Source organism: Macaca thibetana, chromosome 19, assembly GCF_024542745.1.
Source record: "Macaca thibetana thibetana isolate TM-01 chromosome 19, ASM2454274v1, whole genome shotgun sequence".
Classification (NCBI taxonomy): domain Eukaryota; kingdom Metazoa; phylum Chordata; class Mammalia; order Primates; family Cercopithecidae; genus Macaca; species Macaca thibetana.
This window is the reverse complement of record NC_065596.1, coordinates 17665664-17685143: the sequence shown is the minus strand read 5'-3', so window position 1 is coordinate 17685143 and position 19480 is coordinate 17665664. Positions and strand designations below refer to the sequence as shown.

The 19480-nt window shown below is 52.3% G+C and overlaps 3 protein-coding genes across 9 annotated transcripts in view; 1 reads left to right on the top strand and 2 right to left on the bottom strand.

Moving 5' to 3' along the window:
- Positions 1-19480, top strand: part of TRIP10 (thyroid hormone receptor interactor 10) — a 550254-nt gene that overhangs the window by 233420 nt on the left and 297354 nt on the right. The gene's annotated exons all lie outside the window — the stretch shown is intronic.
- Positions 995-12339, bottom strand: SLC25A41 (solute carrier family 25 member 41). Of its 2 annotated transcripts, none has more exons than XM_050770612.1 (7): positions 8640-9053; positions 7923-8078; positions 5780-5932; positions 5498-5605; positions 2461-2628; positions 2229-2376; positions 995-1687 (listed from the first exon to the last, which is right to left on the bottom strand). In XM_050770612.1, the coding sequence occupies exons 1-7, from the start codon at positions 8844-8846 to the stop codon at positions 1515-1517; spliced, it is 1113 nt and encodes a 370-aa protein (XP_050626569.1). In that variant the 5' UTR covers positions 8847-9053; the 3' UTR covers positions 995-1514. The 2 variants fall into 2 exon arrangements, with proteins under 2 accessions (XP_050626569.1, XP_050626570.1); XM_050770613.1 differs by lacking the exon at positions 8640-9053 and adding an exon at positions 12245-12339 and having other exon boundaries at positions 1004-1687.
- Positions 12146-19480, bottom strand: part of SLC25A23 (solute carrier family 25 member 23) — a 25355-nt gene continuing 18020 nt past the window's right edge. For 3 of the 6 annotated variants that reach the window (XM_050770505.1, XM_050770507.1, XM_050770502.1), the window contains one exon: positions 17141-18807. In XM_050770505.1, the coding sequence (XP_050626462.1) occupies positions 18623-18807 (185 nt within the window). In that variant the 3' untranslated portion in view covers positions 17141-18622. Of the gene's footprint in view, positions 12534-17140; positions 18808-19480 lie in introns of those variants that run through there. The other 3 variants (XM_050770503.1, XM_050770506.1, XM_050770504.1) reach the window with 2 other exon arrangements.

The following is a 19480-nucleotide window of genomic DNA, read 5'->3' as shown; positions in this document are numbered from 1 at the left end:
GCCGGCGTGACGGACGGCTCCTGCGGGCCAATGGGAGGCAGACGCCGCACCCCGGACGCCAATCGCGAGCTCTGAAGGAGGTGGCCAATCGGAATGCAACGAGGGGCAGTGGGCGGGAGGCTCAGAGTGACTGACAGCTCTCAGAGGCAATAGCTGCGAGCTGCCGGTGCTGGGCGGGCAAATGAAGGCGATCTGAGAAAGCAGGAGGCCCAATGAAACGCGAGTGCCAGATTCGCGGGGCGGCTTCAGAATTAGATTGACGGTTCTGAAGAGTCACGTGGACTGTAAGGCAGGGCCTAGTGAAAGACTCCTATGGACTGGCTGGGTGGGCGTTCGGCTTGATAGTCGTGGACAGAAGCCAATGAATGCACGTGAGAGGTGGTGCTTGTAAAGATGGGCAGTGAATTTAATCCAATCCCTGACGAGTTCTGGGTGATGAGGTTGGCTTTGGACTTTAATTGCTTCCCTTGTTAACCAGAATCCCTTTCTAGCCCTGACTTCTAAACCAATGGCTGAGCGACATGGGTGGGTGTTCGGTGACTGACACTGGTCTGGACAAATGGGAATGAAGGAAATCAAGGCGCCCAGTTTTGGTGGGAGCCAGTGGAAGTGCCGCTGCATTGGGGCGGAGTCGGCCACCAGACAGCGAGAGGGGATTAGCGGGAGCTGTAGTGAATGGCAGCCGACGTGGGCGGTGGCAACCGGCTGCCCGAACTCAGGCCTGACGTCTGGGTTAGCTCCCTGGGAGCCTGGCTGGGTAGGCCAGGCACGTGGCCCGCTTGAAGCGTTAGAGATCGACCGCTTCTGGGGGTGGGGAGGCCGGAAAGCAGGAAACCTGGGATCCCCTGGGCCCTCTTCTTTCTCGACCCCCCATCTAGAGCGTCCAGTTCTCTTGCAGGACTCAAGGAACCAGCCCCCCTACCGAGTCCAGAGCCGTTCCAACAACCGGGATCCAGGGATCACAGCCCCTCACTTCACACCCCTCACTCCCTTCGCATAATGCCCTGGGAATAGAGCCTCAAGCTCCTATCCTGGGTCCTCACCTCCTCTCCTGGACACAAATTCCCATTCAGTACCCAGAGGCGCAAGGTCCCCAGCTCCCCTACTGGGTCCAGGGATCTCATGCACCCAGTTCCACTCCTAGGCCCAGGTATCCAGACACGTTCAACAAAAACCATCTCTTTATTCCTCGTTGTGTGACATGTTCACCATTTCGCCCTGGAGCCAGGACGACCCACAAGGAGCCAGACTGGAGTCCACGTTTCTTGTCTCAGGCTGCACCGTGGGGAGGGAGCCCCGGGAATCTTCTGACGCAGCATCACCCCCCACCCACCAACCCCAGCCTCAGGAATCTTCTGACCCAGCGCCCCACCCCCACCCCACCCCCAGCCTGCTTTTGCCACCAACAACTGCTCCAGGGCCTGAGCCTTGAGGCCTTGAGGGCTCTTTGAGGCCAGGGGTCATCAGGTCCTCCTGTCCCATTTCTGCCTAGGCTGTGTCGTCCAGCTCACAGCCTATACGCCCAGGGTTTTCTTCATGGCTTCGTACACCACATAGCTGATGCCACCTGCTGGTAAGACCTTCAGTAGCGTGGGGGTCATGCCTCGGTACAGCCCTAGCCAGCCCTGCTGGGCCAGGATCCGCTGGAGGACTCCGCGCATGGTGGGATTTGAGCCCTCCACGGTATCTGCAGGGACACAGACAAGATCAGAACTAGGCCAGAGATGACCCGGCCTCCTAGGAGTCTGGAATGTTGCAGACAGGTGCTGAAGCCACCGGTAGGGAGGGGCCCCAGGGGTCAGTAGGAAAGGAATTTCGAAGTCTTAGAGGAAATTGGTCAGTTTTAGGAAGAGTGGGGGAGTGTTTGAGTAGGAGTTTTCAGGATTAATTTTAGGAAATTTTCTTCGAGGGTGGCAGTGGGGATAGGATCTGGCTCTGTCACTCAGGCTGGAGTGCAGAGGCACGATCATAGCTCACTGCAGCCTCGATCTCCAGAGCTCAAGGGATCCTCCAGGCTCAGCCTCCCAAGTCGCTGGGACCACAGGTCTGTATCACCATGCCTGGCTACTTTATATGTATATATTGAGATGGAGTCTCAAAAGCCATCAAAAGTGGGCTGGGATCAGACATGGAGGGTGCCGGACTCAGTTTTGGGGAATGAGAAAATTAAGACAGCCAGGGCCTTGCGGGGAATGGGCATGCGTGGTGGCCGCTGGGGGCAGGCTGACCTTGGGCCTGCATCCTGGTGCGCACCAGAGTCAGTGGGTAGCTGGCCATCTGGCCACAGGTCGTGGATAGCGTCACAGATGACAGACTGACCAGGCCACTGGGGTCCCCCATATCCCTGCCTGACTTCAGCCAGAAGCACTGGAGCATCTGCAAGAGAAGGGGGGCCAGGAGAAAGCTCACTAGCAGCCTGGGCTCCGGCCACCCCTGCCACCCCCTCTGGAGGACCCATACCTCATAGACAGCCAGGTCGGTGCAGGCGTAGGGGATGATGCCGAGCATATTGGGCAGGTAGCCGCGGTAAAGGGCGCGGGTGCCCTCCCGCTGCAAGATCTGCCTGGCGCAGTCCAGCAGCCCCTTGTACTGGCCCGTCCGTCGCAAGGTCAGCCGTGTCTTCAGCACCTGGGGATGGCGGGGAACAAGGCAGCTCATTCAATTGAATCCTGTCAATGATTCTCAGGGGTAGCCATTGTCCCCACCCTACAAACAAGGAAAATGAGGCTCAGGAAAGCAAAGAGCTGGGTTTCAGACCCAGATCTGTCAGAGTCCCTGGGATGCTCTCTGAATTTTGAGTTCTGAAGCACAAATCCTGGCAAAGGCCGAGAGAGTGAGGGAAGAAGGCTCACGTCTGTCATCCCAGCCCTTTGGGAGGCTGAGGCGGGAGGATCGCTTGAGGCCAGGAGTTTGAGACCAGACTGGGCAACAAAGCGAGACCCCATCTCTACAAAAAAAAAATCAATAAAATAAAAATAAGATATATATGGAAACATCAACATAGGAGAACGGCCTGGAAAATTGATTAAGAATAACAGGGAAGGGAGGCAAGAAAACATACCATCAAGCCTCGAAAATTGAAGACAGCTGGCAAAACTTTACGGCAAAAAGATCAAGCATTGGGGGGAAAGAAAGGGAGTGAATAAGTAGAGAACAGGGCCTTCCTAGGGCAGTGAAACTACTCCATAAGATACTACAATGGTGGATACAAGTCATTATACATTCCTCAAAAGCCATAGAACTGTTACTTTAAGAGTGAACCCTAGGTCGGGTGCGGTGGCTCACGCCTGTAATCCCAGCACTTTGGGAGGCCAAGACAGGTGGATCACTTGAGGTCAGGAGTTCGAGACCATCCTGGGCAACATGGTGAAACCCTGTCTCTACTAAAAATACAAAAATTAGCTGGGTGTGGTGGCAGGCACCTGTAATCCCAGCTCCTCGGGAGGCTGAGGCAGGAGAATCGCTTGAACCCGGGAATTGGAGGTTGCAGTGGGCAGTGAGTCAAGATCGCTCCACTGAAACTCCAGCCTGGGTGACAGAGTGAGACTCTCAAAAAAAAAAAAAAAAAAAAAAAAAAAAAAAAAAAAAAGAAGGGTTCCTGGTTCTCAGATGAGGAATGAAAATATATACGTCGGCCGGGCGCCGTGGCTCACGCCTGTAATCCCTGCACTTTGGGAGGCCGAGGCGGGCGGATCACGAGGTCAGGAGATCAAGACCATCCTGGCTAACACGGTGAAACCCCGTCTCTACTAAAATACAAAAAATTAGCCGGGCGCGGTGGCGGGCGCCTGTAGTCCCAGCTACTCGGGAGGCTGAGGCAGGAGAATGGCGTGAACCCGGGAGGCAGAGCTTGCAGTGAGCCGAGATCGCGCCACTGCACTCCAGCCTGGGCGACAGAGTGAAGACTCCGCCTCAAAAAAAAAAAAAAAAAAAAAAAAAGAAAATATATACGTCTACATATATATGGTATATATACATATTATATACATATTATTATATATGTTGCATATATTATATATAACATGCATATATATTATCTATTTTTATATTACATATTATATAATAAATGTAATTATATACATTCAATTTATATATAATATATACATGTTATATGCACAATATATAACTAATATAATAAGTAATGTATATATGTGCATATTATATATAAAACATATATATATATTTTTGAGACAGGGTCTCCATCTGTCACTCAGGCTGGAGTGCAGTTGCGTGCCATCACAGCTCGCTGCAGCCTCCACCTTCTGGGCTCAAGTGATCCTCCCACCTCAGCCTCCTCAGTATCTGGGACTACAGGCGTACGCGCCACCACACCTGGCTGATTTTTTTTTTTTTTCATTAGAGATGGGGTCTTGGTGTATTGCCCAGGCTGGTCTCAAACTCCTGGGCTCAAGCAAGCAGTCCTCCCTGCTCAGTCTCCCAAAGTGTTGGGATTACAGGCCTGAGCCATGGTGTCTGGCCTGAAAACGTTTTATATATACATACATACACACATATGTACATATACATATATAAATACATATGTATATATTGTATATATGTTATATATAATATATACATATATAAATTTAGAGAAAGGAAGAGGAGATTGGAGAGGAGGAGGAGAGAAAGAGGTAAAGGGGGAGGAGGGAGAGGAGGGAGAAAGGAGGAGGAGGGAGAAAGGAGGAAGGGAAGTGGAGGGAGAAAAGAGGAGGAGGACGAGGTGAAGGGGGAGAAGGGAGAATAGAGGAGGAGAAAGAGGAGAGGAGCAGGAAGGAGAAAGATGAGGGGAGGGGGAGGGAGAAAGGGGAGGAGGAGGAAAAGGTGAAAGGGAGGAGGGAGAGGGGAGAAAGGGAGGAGGAAGGGGAGGAGGGAGAAGTGGGAGAAAAGAAAGGAGGAGGGAAGGAGGAAGAGAGGAAGGAGGAGGGGAGGAGGAGGGAGAAAGGAGGAAGGGAGGAGTAGGGGAGGAGGAGGGAGAAAGGAGGAGGGGAGGAGGCGGGGAGGAGGAGGGAGAAAGGAGGAGGAGAGGAGGAGGGAGAAAGGAGAAAGGGAGAAAGGAGAAGGGGAGGAGGAGGAGAGAGAGAGAGGAGGTGGGGAGGAGGAGGGAGAAAGGAGGAGGGGAGGAGGAGGGAGAAAGGAGAGGGGAGGTGCAAGAAGAAAGGAGGAGGGAGAAAGGAGGGGAGGAGAAGAAAGTGAAGGGGAGGAGGAGGGAGAAAAGAGGAGGGGAGGAGGGAGAAAGGAGGAGGGGAGGAGGGAGAAAGGACGAGGGGAGGAGGGAGAAAGCAGGAGGGGAGGAGGAGGGAAAAAGGAGGAGGGGAGGACAAGGGGAGAAAGGAGGAGGAGGAAGAGGTGAAGGGGGAGGAGGGACAAGTGGGAGAAAAAAGGAGGAGAAAGGGGGAGGGGAGGAGGAGGGGAAAAAGGAGGAAGAGGAAGTAGCCCAGCAACGTGGGTAACTAATTTACACAGCGTTTCCTCACCTGTGGGGCAGATGTTCTCTTACCTCCATGGGGTTGATGAGGGTCTGGGAGATGGCCACGGCCAGGGAACCAGCGAGGAGACGCTCCTGGAAGGGCGGGGACCCATGTATTCCACAGAAGTAATTCTTGCACTGGGAGAGGAGAGAGGAGGAGAGAGAAGTCAGCCACCCTCCGACACAAAACCCACGCGGGGAAGAGGCCTGGGGTCTGCAGGGTGAGCGTGTGTCTTGAACAAGGGCCTGGAGTTTTGGGGTGTGGGAGGGGTTTGGGCTTGAGCTGGGGGAAGCAGACCCCTCATTCCCCACCTGCTCGAATACGGAGAACTTGATGGCATACTCGGGAGCAATCTTGAGCACGTTGATGCCGTTGCCCCGCCACAGGGAGCGGAAGCCTCCCTCCTGGACCATGCTCTGTAGCCCCCCCAGCAGGTTGGTGAAGGTCGTCTTGGAGGAGTAGACCTGGGTGGAGGGAGGACCCTGGAGGAGCCCCTCCTTACCTCTGTCTTGTCCCCATCCCCACCCCAAGCGCAGCCCCACCGGGAACTCCCCAGCCACCCAACCCGAACCCATCCCCATCCCATCCCCATTCCTTCTTCAGCCCCTTCCCCAGCCCCTTCCCCAGCCAGTTCTAGAATCGCACACAACACGGACCCAAAGCCAACATCGACCCACATTCCTGCCTCATCCCTCTTCTTCATCTTCTCCTCAGTTCTTTTCTCTTTCTTTCTTCCTTCCATCCTTTCCTTTCTTTCTCCCTTTCTCCTTCCTTCCTTCCTTCCTTCCTTCCTTCCTTCCTTCCTTCCTTCCTTCCTTCCTTCCTTCCTTCCTTCCTTCCTTCCTTCCTTCCTTCCTTCCTTCCTTCCTTATTTTCTTTTCTTTTCTTTTATTTTATTTTTTTGACGGGGTCTCACTCTGTCGCCCAGGCTGGAGTGCAGTGGGGGGATCTCAGCTCATTGCAACCTCTGCTTCCCTGGTTCAGGCAATTCTCCTGCCTCAGCCTCCCGAGTAGCTGGGATTACAGGCTCACATCACCACACCTGGCTAATTTTTGTATTTTTAGTAGAGACGGGGGTTTGCCATGTTGGCCAGGCTGGTCTGGAACTCCTGACCTCAGGTGATCCGCCCACCTTGGCCTCCCAAATTGCTGGGATTACAGGCGTCAGCCACCATGTCTGGCCTTGTTTTTCTTTTCTTTCTTGTTTTTTTTGTTTGTTTATGTTTTTGAGACAGGGTCTTGTTCTGTTGCCCAGGCTGGAATGCAGTGATGCAATCACAGCTCACTGCAGCCTGAGACTCCTGGGTTCAAGTGATCCTCCCACCTCAGCCTCCCAAGTAGCTGGGACTACAGGTGCATGCTACCATGGCAGGCTAATTTTGTAAAATGTTTTGTATAGATGGGGTCTTACTAGGTTGCCCAGGCTGGTCTCAAACTCTCGGGCTCAAGCGATCTTCCCACTTTGGCCTCCCAAAGTGCTAAGATTATTATAGGTGTGAGTCACCATGCCCAACTCCTTTTTAAATTTTTATTTATTTAATTAATTTATTATCATTTTGTAGAGATGTGGTCTCACTATACTGCCCAGCTGGTCTCAAACTCCTAAGCTCAAGCAACCCTCCCTCCTTGGCCTCCCAAAGTGTTAGGATTATATACGTGAGCCACTGCACCCATTTATTTTTTTAGTCAGGGATCTCGCTCTGTCACCCCGGCTAGAGTTTGTGGCATGATCATGGCTCACTGCAGCCTCCAACTCCTGGGCTCAAGCGATCCTCCTGCCTCAACCTCCCGAGCAGCTGAGACTATAGGTGTGAGATATCCTGCTTGAGATAGCTCCAGTCCTACGCTGCCTTTTTCTTTTTTGAGACAGAGTCTCACTCTGTTGCCCAGGCTGGAGTGCAGTGGCGCGATCTCAGCTCACCGCAATCTCCATCTCCTGGGTTCAAGCAATTCTCCTGCCTTAGCCTCCTATGTAGCTGGGACTACAGGCACATGCCACCACACCCGGCTAATTTTTTTGTATTTAGTAGAGACAGGGTTTCGCCATGTTGGCCAGGCTGGTCTCAAACTCCTGACCTCAGGTGATCTGCCTCCCCTGGGCCTCCCAAAGTGCTGGCATTAGAGGCATGAGCCACCACGCCTGGCCCCTACCCTGTCTTTAAACTCATCCAAAGACCCCACCCCCAATTCCCTGACCTCCAACCCCTACCTTGGCCCAGCCGTTGGTCCCTGTCCCTGGTTAAGTTCTCTCAACTCCTCTAACTCGACTCCAAGCCAGGTCCACACCAGCTCCATCACCACCCACAACCTCAATCTCAACCAGTCCAGGAGAGCCCAACTCCAACCAGCACTCCCATCCTGAACTCCATCTACATCAACTCTATCTGTCCTCACCCCACGTTCTCCCCAGTGGCTCCAGCACTGTGTCCCGTCCTCCCTCCAACCCATACACACCTGCATGTACACTTTGGCTCTGTCCAGAGGTGCCGTGCCTGTGCGAGACACCGCCCCAGCCATTGCTCCTGAGAGCAGAAACTTCCACAAGGCCCCCTCGTTATCTACTTCCAGGACTTCCACAGGGACCATCAGCTGCTCTCCTGTGTCCAGCACCTGCAGGGAAGACCCGGCCCTCCCTCATCCTCAGCCAGGTTGGGGCACCTTCCCCAGACACACATCTAGGGCACCCTCCTGGTGAAAGACCCACCAGGTTCCCCCGAGTCTGCATTTTTTTTTTTTTTTGAGACGGAGTCTTGCTCTGCTGCCCAGGTTGCAGTGCAGTGGCATGATCTCAGCTCCTTGCAGCCTCCACCTCCCAGGTTCAAGCAATTCCTGCCTCAGCCTCCTGAGTAGCTGGGATTATAGGTGTGCACCACCACACCTGACTGATTTTTGTATGTATATTTTTTTATTAGAGACAGGTTTCACTATGTTGGCCAGGCTGGTCTCTAACTCTTGACCTCAAGTGATTCGCCCACCTCTGCCTCCCAAAGTGCTGGGATTACATGCGTGAGTCATTGCGCCCTGCCTCCCTGCCTCCCTGCCCTGCCCTGCTTCAAGGTGGAATTCTAGGTCTGCTAGCAGGGGAGTGGGCCCATAGAGAGTGGGGGTAGCCTGGCCTCTCCCTGCAGTCCCGACCAGAGGCGCTCGGACACCGGTGTTTCCTGAACTCACCTGCTGTGACGGGAGATGGTCAAGGTTGTTGTCATGCATGTGTCCAAACACGTATCCATACACGTGTGTACAGCCAGGGTTCCAGGATGGGGGTGGGGGTGGAGGTGGCGGGGGAGGCGGGGCTTTGATGAGTAAGTTCTTGACCCTCCTAAAGAGCGTCTGGATCCTAGAGCAAGGGTTCTGAGGTTCTCCAGGCTGAGCGCCCATGGAGGAAGTTAGGACACCTGGCTTCAAATCTCTAAGCAGTAGTTTGCCGCTCCAGCTACCATGCGGGAGTGTCTAGTGGGAGGGTTGTGTGGGGGACCAAGAGGGGGATGAAGTCACAACCGCCCCTGTGACCTCGCTGGATGTGGTGGGCAGCTTGATGGCCCCTTTCCCCCAAATGTCCACCTCCTGATCCTCCCAACCAATAAATGTGTTATCATTATAAATTGAATTGTGTCCCATCAAAATTATTATTTTTATTTATTTATTTATTTATTTGAGACGGAGTCTCACTGTGTTGCCCAGGCTGGAGTGCAGTGGCTTGATCTCGGCTCATTGCAAGCTCCGCCTCCCAGGTTCACACCATTCTCATGCCTCAGACTCCTGAGTAACTGGGACTACGGGCGCCTGCCGCCACGCCCAGCTAATTTTTTAAATTTGTAGTAGAGACGGTGTTTCACCGTGTTAGCCAGGATGGTCTCGATCTCCTGATCTCGTGATCCGCCCGCCTCGGCCTCCCAAAGTGCTGGGATTACAGGTGTGAGCCACCGCGCTCGACCCCAAAATTATTATTATTACTGTTGTTGTTGTTTTGATACGGAATCTCGCTCTGTCGCCCAGACTGGTGTGCAGTGACTGGATCTTGGCTCACTGCAACCTCTGCCTCCTGGGTTCAAGTGATTCTCGTGTCTCAGCCTCCCAAGTAGCTGGAATTACCAGCATCTGCCACCACACCTGGATAATTTTTGTAATTTTAGTAGAGATGGGGTTTCGCCATGTTGGCCAGGCTAGTCTTGAATTTCTGACCTCAAGTGATCCACCTGCCTCAGCCTCCCAAAGTGTTGGGGTTATAGGCGTGAGCCAGCACGCCCAGCTCAAAATTAATTTTTTGTTAATTTTTTTTTCAGGGAAGGGGTCTTTCTCTATTGTCCAGGCTGGGCTGGAGTGCAGGGGTGCAATCATGGCTCACTGCAGCTTCAATCTCCTGGGCTCAAGTGATTCTCCCACCTCAGCCTCCTGAGTGGCTGGGACTACACAAGCACACGCCACCAGCCTGGCTACTTTTGGTTTTCGTTTCTGTAGGGGGTCTTGCTATGTTGCCCAGGCTGGTCTTGAACTCCTGGCCTCAAGTGATCCTCCTGCCTCATCCAAAGTGTTGGGATTATAGGCATGAGACACCACACTGGGCCCTATCAAAACTCTTATGTTGAAGCCCTGTCTCCCAGTGGGCTGGAATTTGGAGGTAGGGCCTTTGGGAGCTCATTAGGGTTAGATGAACTCATAACGATGGCCCCTGCAAGATGGAATTAGTTCCATAAGAAATAGACAAACCTGAGCTCTTTCTCTCTCATTTTACCATAGGAGTACACAGCAAGAAGGCATGGTAGGAAGAAATCCCTCAGCAGGAACTGAGCTAGCCAGTCACCTTATCCTTGGATTTCCCAGCCTCCAGAAATAAATGTCTGCAGTTTAAGATCCCACTCTGTAGTGTTTCGTTATAGCAGCCTGGGCTGACTTACATTTGTTACATGGCAAAGGGGAATTAAGTTTGCAGATACAATTGAGGTTGCTAGGCCAGATGTGCTGGCTCGTGCCTGTAATCCCAGCACATTGGGAAGCTGAGGCCGGTGGATCATCTGAGGTTAGGAGTTCGAGACCAGCCTGACCAACATGATGAAACCCAGTCTCTCCTAAAAATACAAAAATTAGCCAGGCTTGATGGCGGGCCCCTGTAATCTCAGCTACTCTGGAGGCTGAGACAGGAGAATTGCTTGAACCCAGGAGATGGAGGTTGCAGTGAGCCGAGATTGGGCCATTGCACTCCAGCCTGGGCAATAGAGCAAGACCCCATCTCAAACAAACAAACAATGACAACAACAACAACAAAAAAAAAAACCTTGCTAGGCTGGGCGCAGTGGCTCACGCCTATAATACCAGCACTTTGGGAGGTTGAGGCAGGTGGATCACATGAGCCCAGGAGTTCGAGACCAGCCTGGGCAACGTGGCCAGACTCCTGTCTCTATAAAAAATACAAAAATTAGCTGGGCATGGTGGTCCATGCCTGTAGTCCCAGCTACCGAGGAGGCTGACACCTCAGGATTGCTTGAGCCTGGGAGGTGGAGGCTGCAGTGAGCTGAGATCTTGCCACTGAACCCCAGCCTGGGTGACAGAGCGAGAACCCTGTCTCCAAAAAAAGAAATGAATTAAGGTTGCTAAACAGCTGATGGGAAGATGGTCTCACTCTGTCACCCAGGCTGGAGTACAGTGGCACAATTAAGATCAATCCCCTTGACCTCTCTGCTCAGGTGGTTCTCCCACCTCAGCCACCTGAGTGGCTAGGAACACAGGCGCGGACACCATACCCGGCTAATTTTTTTTTTTTTTTTTTTGAGACAGAGTCTCGCTGTGTCACCCAGGCTGGACCCAGGCTGGAGTGCAGTGGCGCGATCTCGGCTCACTGCAAGCTCCGTTTCCCAGGTTCACGCCATTCTTCCGCCTCAGCCTCCAGAGTAGCTGGGACTACAGGCGCCCACCACCATGCCCGGCTAATTTTTTGTATTTTTAGTAGAGATGGGGGTTTCACCATGTTAGGCAGGATGGTCTCGATCTCCTGACCTCGTGATCCGCCCACCTCGGCCTCCCAAAGTGACGCCCGGCTAATTTTTAAAAATTATTTTTGGCTGGGTGTGGTGGCTCACACCTGTAATTCCAGCACTTTGGGAGGCCAAGGTAGGTGGATCACCTGAGGTCAGGAGTTTGAGACCAGCCTGGCCAACATGATAAAACCCCGTGTCTACTAAAAATGACAAAAATTAGCTGAGTGTGGTGGTGCACGCCTGTAATCCCAGCTACTTAGGAGGCTGAGGCAGGAGGATCACTTGAGTCCAGGAATTCAAGACCAGCCTGGGCAGCAAAGCAAGAAATTTTTCTACAGAAAATTTTAAAAATTAGCCAGGTGTGGTCCTGTGCACCTGTAGTCCCAGCTACGCGGGAGGCTGAAGGGGGAGGCTCCCTTGAGCACAAGAATTAGAGGCTGCAGTGAGCTATGATTGTGCCACTACACTCCAGCCTGGGTGACAGAGTAAGATCCAGTCTCTAAAAAAAAAAAAAGTAGGCATGGTGGTGTGCGCTTGTGGTCCCAGCTACTCCGGAGGCTGAGGTGGGAGGATCGCCTGAGGCTGGGAGTTTGAAGCTGCAGTGAGCCATGACTGCACCCCTGCACTCCAGCCTGGGGAGGGGACAGAGTGAGATCCTGTTTCAAAAACCAAAACCAAAACCAAAAAAAATGTGACAAAATCATATACATGCAGGTGCATATATATTAGCCAGCTATTGCTATGTGACGAATTACCCCCCACCAAAGCTTGGCAGCTTAACACAACAAACGTTTATCATCTCACCCATGTTCTGAGCATTAGGAACTCAGGAGCTGCTGAGCCAGCTGTTCCTGTGGTTCAGTGTTTGAAGTATAAGAGTCTAAGATTCAGGATTCAGGTACTGGGATCCAGTTATTCTGGTGGAGGGATCCCCAAAGCTTGGACTATCCAGGGCATGCAACTGGTAGAATTGCAGTGAGATGTTGGCCAGGACAGCAAGATCCTCTTCCAAGTTCAGTTACATGGCTATTGGCTGAGTTCCTCACCACATGGTCCTCTCCATAAGGCTGCTCATGGCATGACCACCGGCTTCCTTCAGAGCAAATGTTATGAGAAAGGGAGAGAGAGCAAGAGAGAGCATATAACCAATAACCAAGATGGTAGCTACAGTGTCTTTTTTTTTTTTCTTTCTTTGAGACGTAGTTTCCCTCTTTCGCCCAGGCTAGAGTACAGTGGCGCAATCTCGGCTGACTGCAACCTCTGCCACCCAGGTTCAAGCAATTCTCCTGCCTCAGCCTCCTGAGTAGCTGGGATTATAGGTGCCCGCCACCACGCCTGGCTAATTTTTGTATTTTTAGTAGAGACAGGGTTTTGCAATATTGGCCAGGCTGGTCTCGAACTTCTGACCTCAGGTGGTTCACCCGCCTCAGCCTCCCAAAATGCTAGGATTATAGGCATGAGCCAGCACCCAGACTTTTTTTTCATTTTTTTTGAGATGGAATCTCACTCTGTCGCCCAGGCTGGAGTGCAATGGTGCAATCTTGGCTCACAGAAACCTCCGCCTCCCGGGTTCAAGTGATTCTCCTGCCTCAGCCTCCTGAGCAGCTGGGATTACAGGCATGTGACACCACGCCCGGCTAATTTTTCTATTTTTAGTAGAGATGGGGTTTCACCATGTTGCCCAGGCTGGTCTGGAACTCCTGACCTCAAGTGATCTGCCCGCCTTGGCCTCCCAAAGTGTTGCGGTTACAGGCATGAGCCACCGTGCCTGGCCTACAGTGTCTTTTATAACAGAATCTTGGAAGTGATATAGGATCATTTTTATTGTATTCTCTTAGTCAGAGAAGCCCACCCTGGTACAACATGAGAGGGGCTACACAAAAGTGTGAATTCTATTAAAAACATTTTTTTAACACCTCTACTGGCAGGAAGAGAGTGTGAATTCTTTTTTAATTTGAGACGGATCTTGGCTCTCTGCAACCTCTGCCTCCTGGGTTCAAGCGATTCTCCTGCCTCAGCTTCCCTAGTAGCTGGGATTACAGGCGTGCTCCACCACACCCAGCTAATTTTAATATTTTTAGTAGAAACAGGGTTTTGCCATGTTGCCCAGGCTGGTCTCAAACTCCTGGGATCAAGTGACCTTGAACTCCTGAGCTCAAGTCATCCTCCCATCTCAGCCTCCTGAGCCGCTGGAACTACAGGTGTATGCCATCATGCCCAGCTAATTGAAAATTTTTTTGCAGAAATGGGGTCTCACTGTGTTGCCCAGGCTGGTCTCAAACTTCTGGTCTCAAGCGATCGTCCTGCCCCGACCTCCCAAAGTGCTGGGTTTACAGGCATGAGCCTGAATTTTCTATTTTTTTCTACAGTGAATTTGAATTACTCGTTTTGGGTTGAACTGTGTCCCCTAAAAAGATGTGTTCAAGCCCTAACCCCTGTAACCTGCGAATGTGACCTTATTTGGAAATAGGGTCTTTGCAGATATAATCGAGTTAAAATGAGGTCACACTGCATTGGAGGGGTGTCCTAATCTGATGACTGCTGTCCTTCAAGACATGGAATCGGCCGGGCACGGTGGCTCATGGCTGTAATCCCAGCACTTCGGGAGGCCGAGGCGGGCGGATCACGAGATCAGGAGATCAAGACCATCCTGGCTAACATGGTGAAACCCCGTCTCTACTAAAAATACAAAAAAAAAAAAAAAATAGCCGGGCGTGGTGGTGGGCACCTGTAGTCCCAGCTACTGAGGAGGCTGAAGAAGGAGAATGGTGTGAACCCAAGAGGTAGAACTTGCAGTGAGCTGAGATCGCGCCACTGCACTCCAGCCTGGGCGACAGAGCAAGACTCCATCTCAAAAAAAAAAAAAAAAAAAAGATATGGAATTTGCACTTTGGGAGGCCAAGGCAGGTGGATCACTTGAGGTCAGGAGTTTGAGACCAGCCTGGCCAACATAGCGAAACCTGTCTCTACTAAAAATACAAAAATTAGCCAGGTGTGGTGGTGTGCACCTGTAATCCCAGCTATTCTGGAGGTTGAGGCATGAGGGTCACTTGAATCCAGGAGGCAGAGGTTGTAGTGATCCGAGATCACATCATCATCGCACTCCAGTCTGGGCAACAGAGCAAAACTCTGTCTCAGAAAAGGGGGCCGGGTGCGGTGGCTCACGCCTGTAATCCCAGCACTTTGGGAGGCTGAGGTGGGTGGATCACAAGGTCAGGAGATCGAGACCATCCTGGTCAACACGGTGAAACCCCATCTCTACTAAAAAAAAATACAAAAAATTAGCCGGGCGTGGTGGCGGGCGCCTGTAGTCTCAGCTACTCGGGAGGCTGAGGCAGGAGAATGGCGTGAACCTGGGAGGTGGAGCTTGCAGTGAGTGAGATCGCGCCACTGCACTCCGGCCTGGGCGACGGAGCGAGACTCTGTCTCAAAAAAAAAAAAAAAAAGAAAAAGAAAAAGGATGGAAATTTGGGCAGAGAGACACAGACACACAGAAGGCAGCATACAGCATGAGGATAGGCAGGCAATGGAGTGATGGATCCATCATAAGCCAAGGAATACCAAGGACCAAGTGCGATGGCTCACACCTATAATCCTATCACTCTGGAAGGCTGAAGGTTGACGAATTGCTTGACCCCACAAGTTCAAGATGGGCCTGGGTAACGTGATGATATCCTATTTCCACAAAAAAGAAGTAATAATAATTAGGCCAGGCACGGTGGCTCACACCTTGAATCCCAGCACTTTGGGAGGCTGAGGTGGGCAGATCACCTGAGGTCAGGAGTTCGAGACCAGCCTGGCCAACATGAGAAAACCTGGTCTCTACTAAAAATACAAAAATTAGCTGGGTGTGGTGGTGCACGCCTGTAATACCAGCTATTCTGGAGGCTGAGGCAGGAGAATCGCTTGAACTCGGGAGGCAGAGGTTGCAGTGAGCCGAAAGCAAGCCACCGTACTCCAGCCTGGGAAACAAGAGCGAGACTCCGTCTCAAAAAAAAAAAAAAAAATTAGCCAGGCATGGTGGCATACGCCTGTGGTTCTAGCTGCTTGGGAGGCTGAGGTGGGAGAATCACTTGAACCTGGGAGGCACAGGTGGCAGTGAGCCAAGATCGTGTCACTGCACTCCAGCCTGAGTGACAGAGCAAGGCTGCATCACAAACAAACAAGCAAAGAAATAAACAGAAAGTTAGCTGGGCATGGTGACGGTTGCCTATAGTCCTAGCTACTTGGAAGGCTGAGGTGAGAGGATCACTTGAGCCCAGGAGGTGTAAGCTGTAGTGAGTCGAGATCGCACCACTGCACTCCAGCCTGGGCGACAGAGCGGGATCTCTGTTTCAAAAAAAAAAAATAGCTGGACACAGCAGTGCATGTGCCTGTCGTCCCTGTGGTCCCAGATACTCAGGAGGCTGAGGTGGGAGGATTGCTTGAGCCCAGGAATTCGAGGCCGCAGTCAGCTATGAGTGTACCACTGCACTCTAACCTGGGCTGCAGAGTGAGATCCCATCACACACACACACACACACACACACACACACACACACACACACACACAAATTGTTTTAAGCCATCCCGTTTGTGATAATTTGGTCTGGCAGCCCTAGGAAACGGATAATTTGAAAAAAATTTGAAATTTCTAATTTTTAAAAAAATACAGGGCCGGGCATAGTGGCTCACGCCTGTAATCCCAGCACTTTGGGAGGCTGAGGCGGGCGGATCACGAGGTCAGGAGTTCGAGACCAGCCTGGCCAACATGGGGAAGCGCTGTCTCTCCTAAAAATACAAAAAATTAGCCAGGTGTGGTGGTGGGCGCCTATAATCCCAGCTACTCAGGAGGCTGAGGCAGGAGAATCACTTGAACCCGGGAGGCGGAGGTTGCAGTGACCTGAGACCGTGCCACTGTACTCCAGCCTGGGCAACAGAATGAGACTCTGTCTCAAAAACAAAAAACAAAAAACAAAACACCAGAACATTTAGAAGGGGTTATAAACATGGATTCCCTAACCCTGCTCCCATTTTATAGATGTGTAAACTGAGGCTCAAAGAGGGAATCGTTTCCTGGCTCTTGGAACTGTGGGTGTTGGGAAGCAGCCCCTTATCCCTTCCCTAGGGGTAGGCTAAGATGGTCCCATAGCCACCCACCCCCTTTTCAGCAAAAACCACAATAAAAGAGCTTAGAAAATTTATTCCTTTTGTTCTTTTCCTTTGAAATAACACACACAGGCAGGGAGGTGGGGCGCAGTGGAGGTGGAAGCGTGAGGAAGTCCTCCAGCCCCTCCCCGAATCCCCATTCCCCTTTCCAAGTCCCTCCATGGGGTCTCCCGATGATCCTAAGCTCAGAATCCAGCTATGAAGTGCAGAATGTATGGAGGTAGGGGAGGGGGACTTTGCTCCTCTCTCTCGTAGAAAAATAGATCCGGAATGAATTTGGGGATTTGGCGTTTTTCTGTTTTGTTCTTTGCATCATTGGGTGCTTGGGTTCAGGGAAGGGTGGCCTTTGCCGAATTTCTCCTGGCTTTCAACTCTGGAAGCCTGGGGAGGGGCTGGCAGTGCTGGGGTGGGGACATCCCTTCATGTGTCCCTGGCCTCAGACTGTCTCCTTGCCAGCCGCCAGGAGTGAGTGATTCCTCGGACCCCTTGGAGGGACACAGCTCTGGGGACTATTCGCCTAGAAGGTGGGAGGCGGATGGAAGATGCTGTAAAGTGGGGGGGATGCAGGGAGTGGGGTGGTTCCAGGGAACAGTTTCCCCACAGGGCTGGGAGGGGGTGGCCATGCAGAGGAGGTGAGGTGAGGAGGAATCCAGCATCCGTGCAGGTCGCAGGAGATTCATCTCTGCCCTTGCTGCCTGGTGATGAGCTGTATCAGGACCTGGGACCAATCCCCCAGGGTTTTCTGCAGCCAGGACCTGGGCTCCCTTTCCCACAGGCTCCCTCCACCATGCAATTTCATGTCACGAGAAGCCTGCTCTGGGCATCAGTGTGTGTGGGATACTGTGTAATTGGGCTGCCAGGATCTAGACTTGGGGCCTGAACATGTGAGACCTGGCGCCTGGAAGATTCAGACCAGAAACCAGGGGTTAAGGGCTTGGGATTCAGTGCCTTGGAATATCAGGGTCTGCCTTTAAGAGATGAGGTTTCAACATCGAGGGACTGGGCAGAAGGATTGGGGATCTAGAATGTGGAATCCAGCAGCTGCAGTTGCCAGGATCCACTTGCTGTACTGTTGGGGCCTCTACACTTGTTTTAGGAGCCATAATCTGGTGGGTGAGGGCTTGGGGGATCTGGGATCCAGTGGCTGGGGGTGGAAGGCGTAGTGCTTGAAATGTAGGGATCTGGCAGTCAGAGTAGAAGGATGTGAGACCCAGTGTCAAGGTTAAAAAACAAACAAACAAATAAAAAACCAATGCAGGAATCCAGTGGATGGAGTGAGGGGATCTGGGATCCAGTGATGAGGGCCCCAGGATCTAGGCATTGCGATTGTCAGGATCCGGTGGTGAGGTCTGTTGACATCCAGAATCCAGCAGCTGAGCATGAAGATCCAGGGCTCGAGGCATGGGGATCTGGGGTTGGGGATCTAGGATCCAGTGTTTCACAAGGACACTGGATCTGGTGCTCGAGGGAGGTGGGGTCTGGGTGTTGAGGTACACAGGGAATTCGTGCTCCTGTGGTTGGGGTGTTAGGATCCATTCACTGATTTGTGTGGGATCCAGTGGTTAAGACATGGAGGTCCAGGATCCAGTAGGGGGGACAGGGAAGCGTGGGATCCACCTTGGGATGTAGGGCTGCAGGATCCAGTGATTTGGGGATGGGGATTAAGGGCTGGGGTGTGGATAATCTTGGATCTTGTAGTTAGGGTAGCAGACTTGAGTTGCTGAAGTAAGGGATCCACAGTTATGGTTACAGGTGATCTGGGATCTAGAGATAGGGTACTGGGATCTAGTGGCTGAAGGGTGGGGATCCCATGACCCAGTGGTTGGGGCATAGGAGTCTAGGATCCAGGATCTGGGTGCTGGGATCCCATAACTCAATGGTTGAGGCATAGGAGCCTAGAATCCAGGATGTGGGTACTGATTTCTCGTGGCCAAAGAGTAGGGATCCTGTGGTTGGATCATCAGTCTCCAGTGGCTGAGGTGTGGGGGACGTCATGCCTGGGGTGAGGGATTGGGGGGACAGGCTCCGGGTCCCTCACCTGGACGTGACCCCCAAGGCCTGCTTCATGTTCTCGTAGACCACATAGGAGATGCTCACAGCTGGAATAACCTTCATGAAGTTGGGGGCAATGCCCCGGTAGAGGCCCCGCATGCCCTCCTGGGACAGGATGTGACGTAGCAGACCCAGCATGGACAGCTGGGGGCCACCCTCGATGGAGGCTGGGAGGGGGCGGGGGGCACCAGGTAAGGCCAATGTTCCCCTTTCACTTTCCCCTCCTACCCCCCAGGGTTGGGCCAGGTGGTGTCATTGCAGCAGGAGGGAAGGAGGTTAGACTAACAGTGGGACCTACCACTCAGAGGCGAGACTTGTATTGACCTTGGAACTGGCTGCTCATCTTTTTGCCCCAAGTTTGGGGACAATTAGAAATGGAGCAGGTATGGGTGTGCAAGGTGGGAGAGGACAGAAATGTCCTCCTCCTGGAGCCAGGTTCCCTTCCTCCTTTCCCAGCTGACTCCTACTCATCCTCCTAACCCCTATCCCAGAGCCAACTCCCCAGGGGAGTCCTCCTTGGTGCTCCAGTCTAAGTCAGGCTCCTCCCTGCACTCCACCCACTTTTTTCTTCCCCCAGAGATGGAGTTTCGCTCCTGTTGCTCAGGCTGGAGTGCAGTGGTGTGATCTCGGCTCACTGCAACCTCCGCCTCCCGAGTTCAAGTGATTCTCCTGCCTCAGCCTCCCAAGTAGCTGGGATTATAGGCATAAGCCACCACACCTGGCTAATTTTTTTGTACTTAGTAGAGATGGGGTTTCACCATGTTGGTCAGGCAGGTCTTGAACTCTTGACCTCAGGTGATCCACCTGCCAGGGCTCCCAAAGTGCTGGGATTACAGGCAT

Bases quoted from the DNA above. Each gene is read 5' to 3' on its own strand.
- SLC25A41 (XM_050770612.1), bottom strand. From the start codon at position 8,846: ATGGGCGCTCAGCCTGGAGAACCTCAGAACCCTTGCTCTAGGATCCAG. The intron at 5,933-7,922 runs GTGTGTATGGGT...CCCTCCACCCAG, and splicing joins GAGCCAAAGTGTACATGCAG to GTCTACTCCTCCAAGACGAC. The intron at 2,377-2,460 runs GTATGGGTCCTC...CTTCTCTTGCAG, and splicing joins CCGACCTGGCTGTCTATGAG to ATGCTCCAGTGCTTCTGGCT.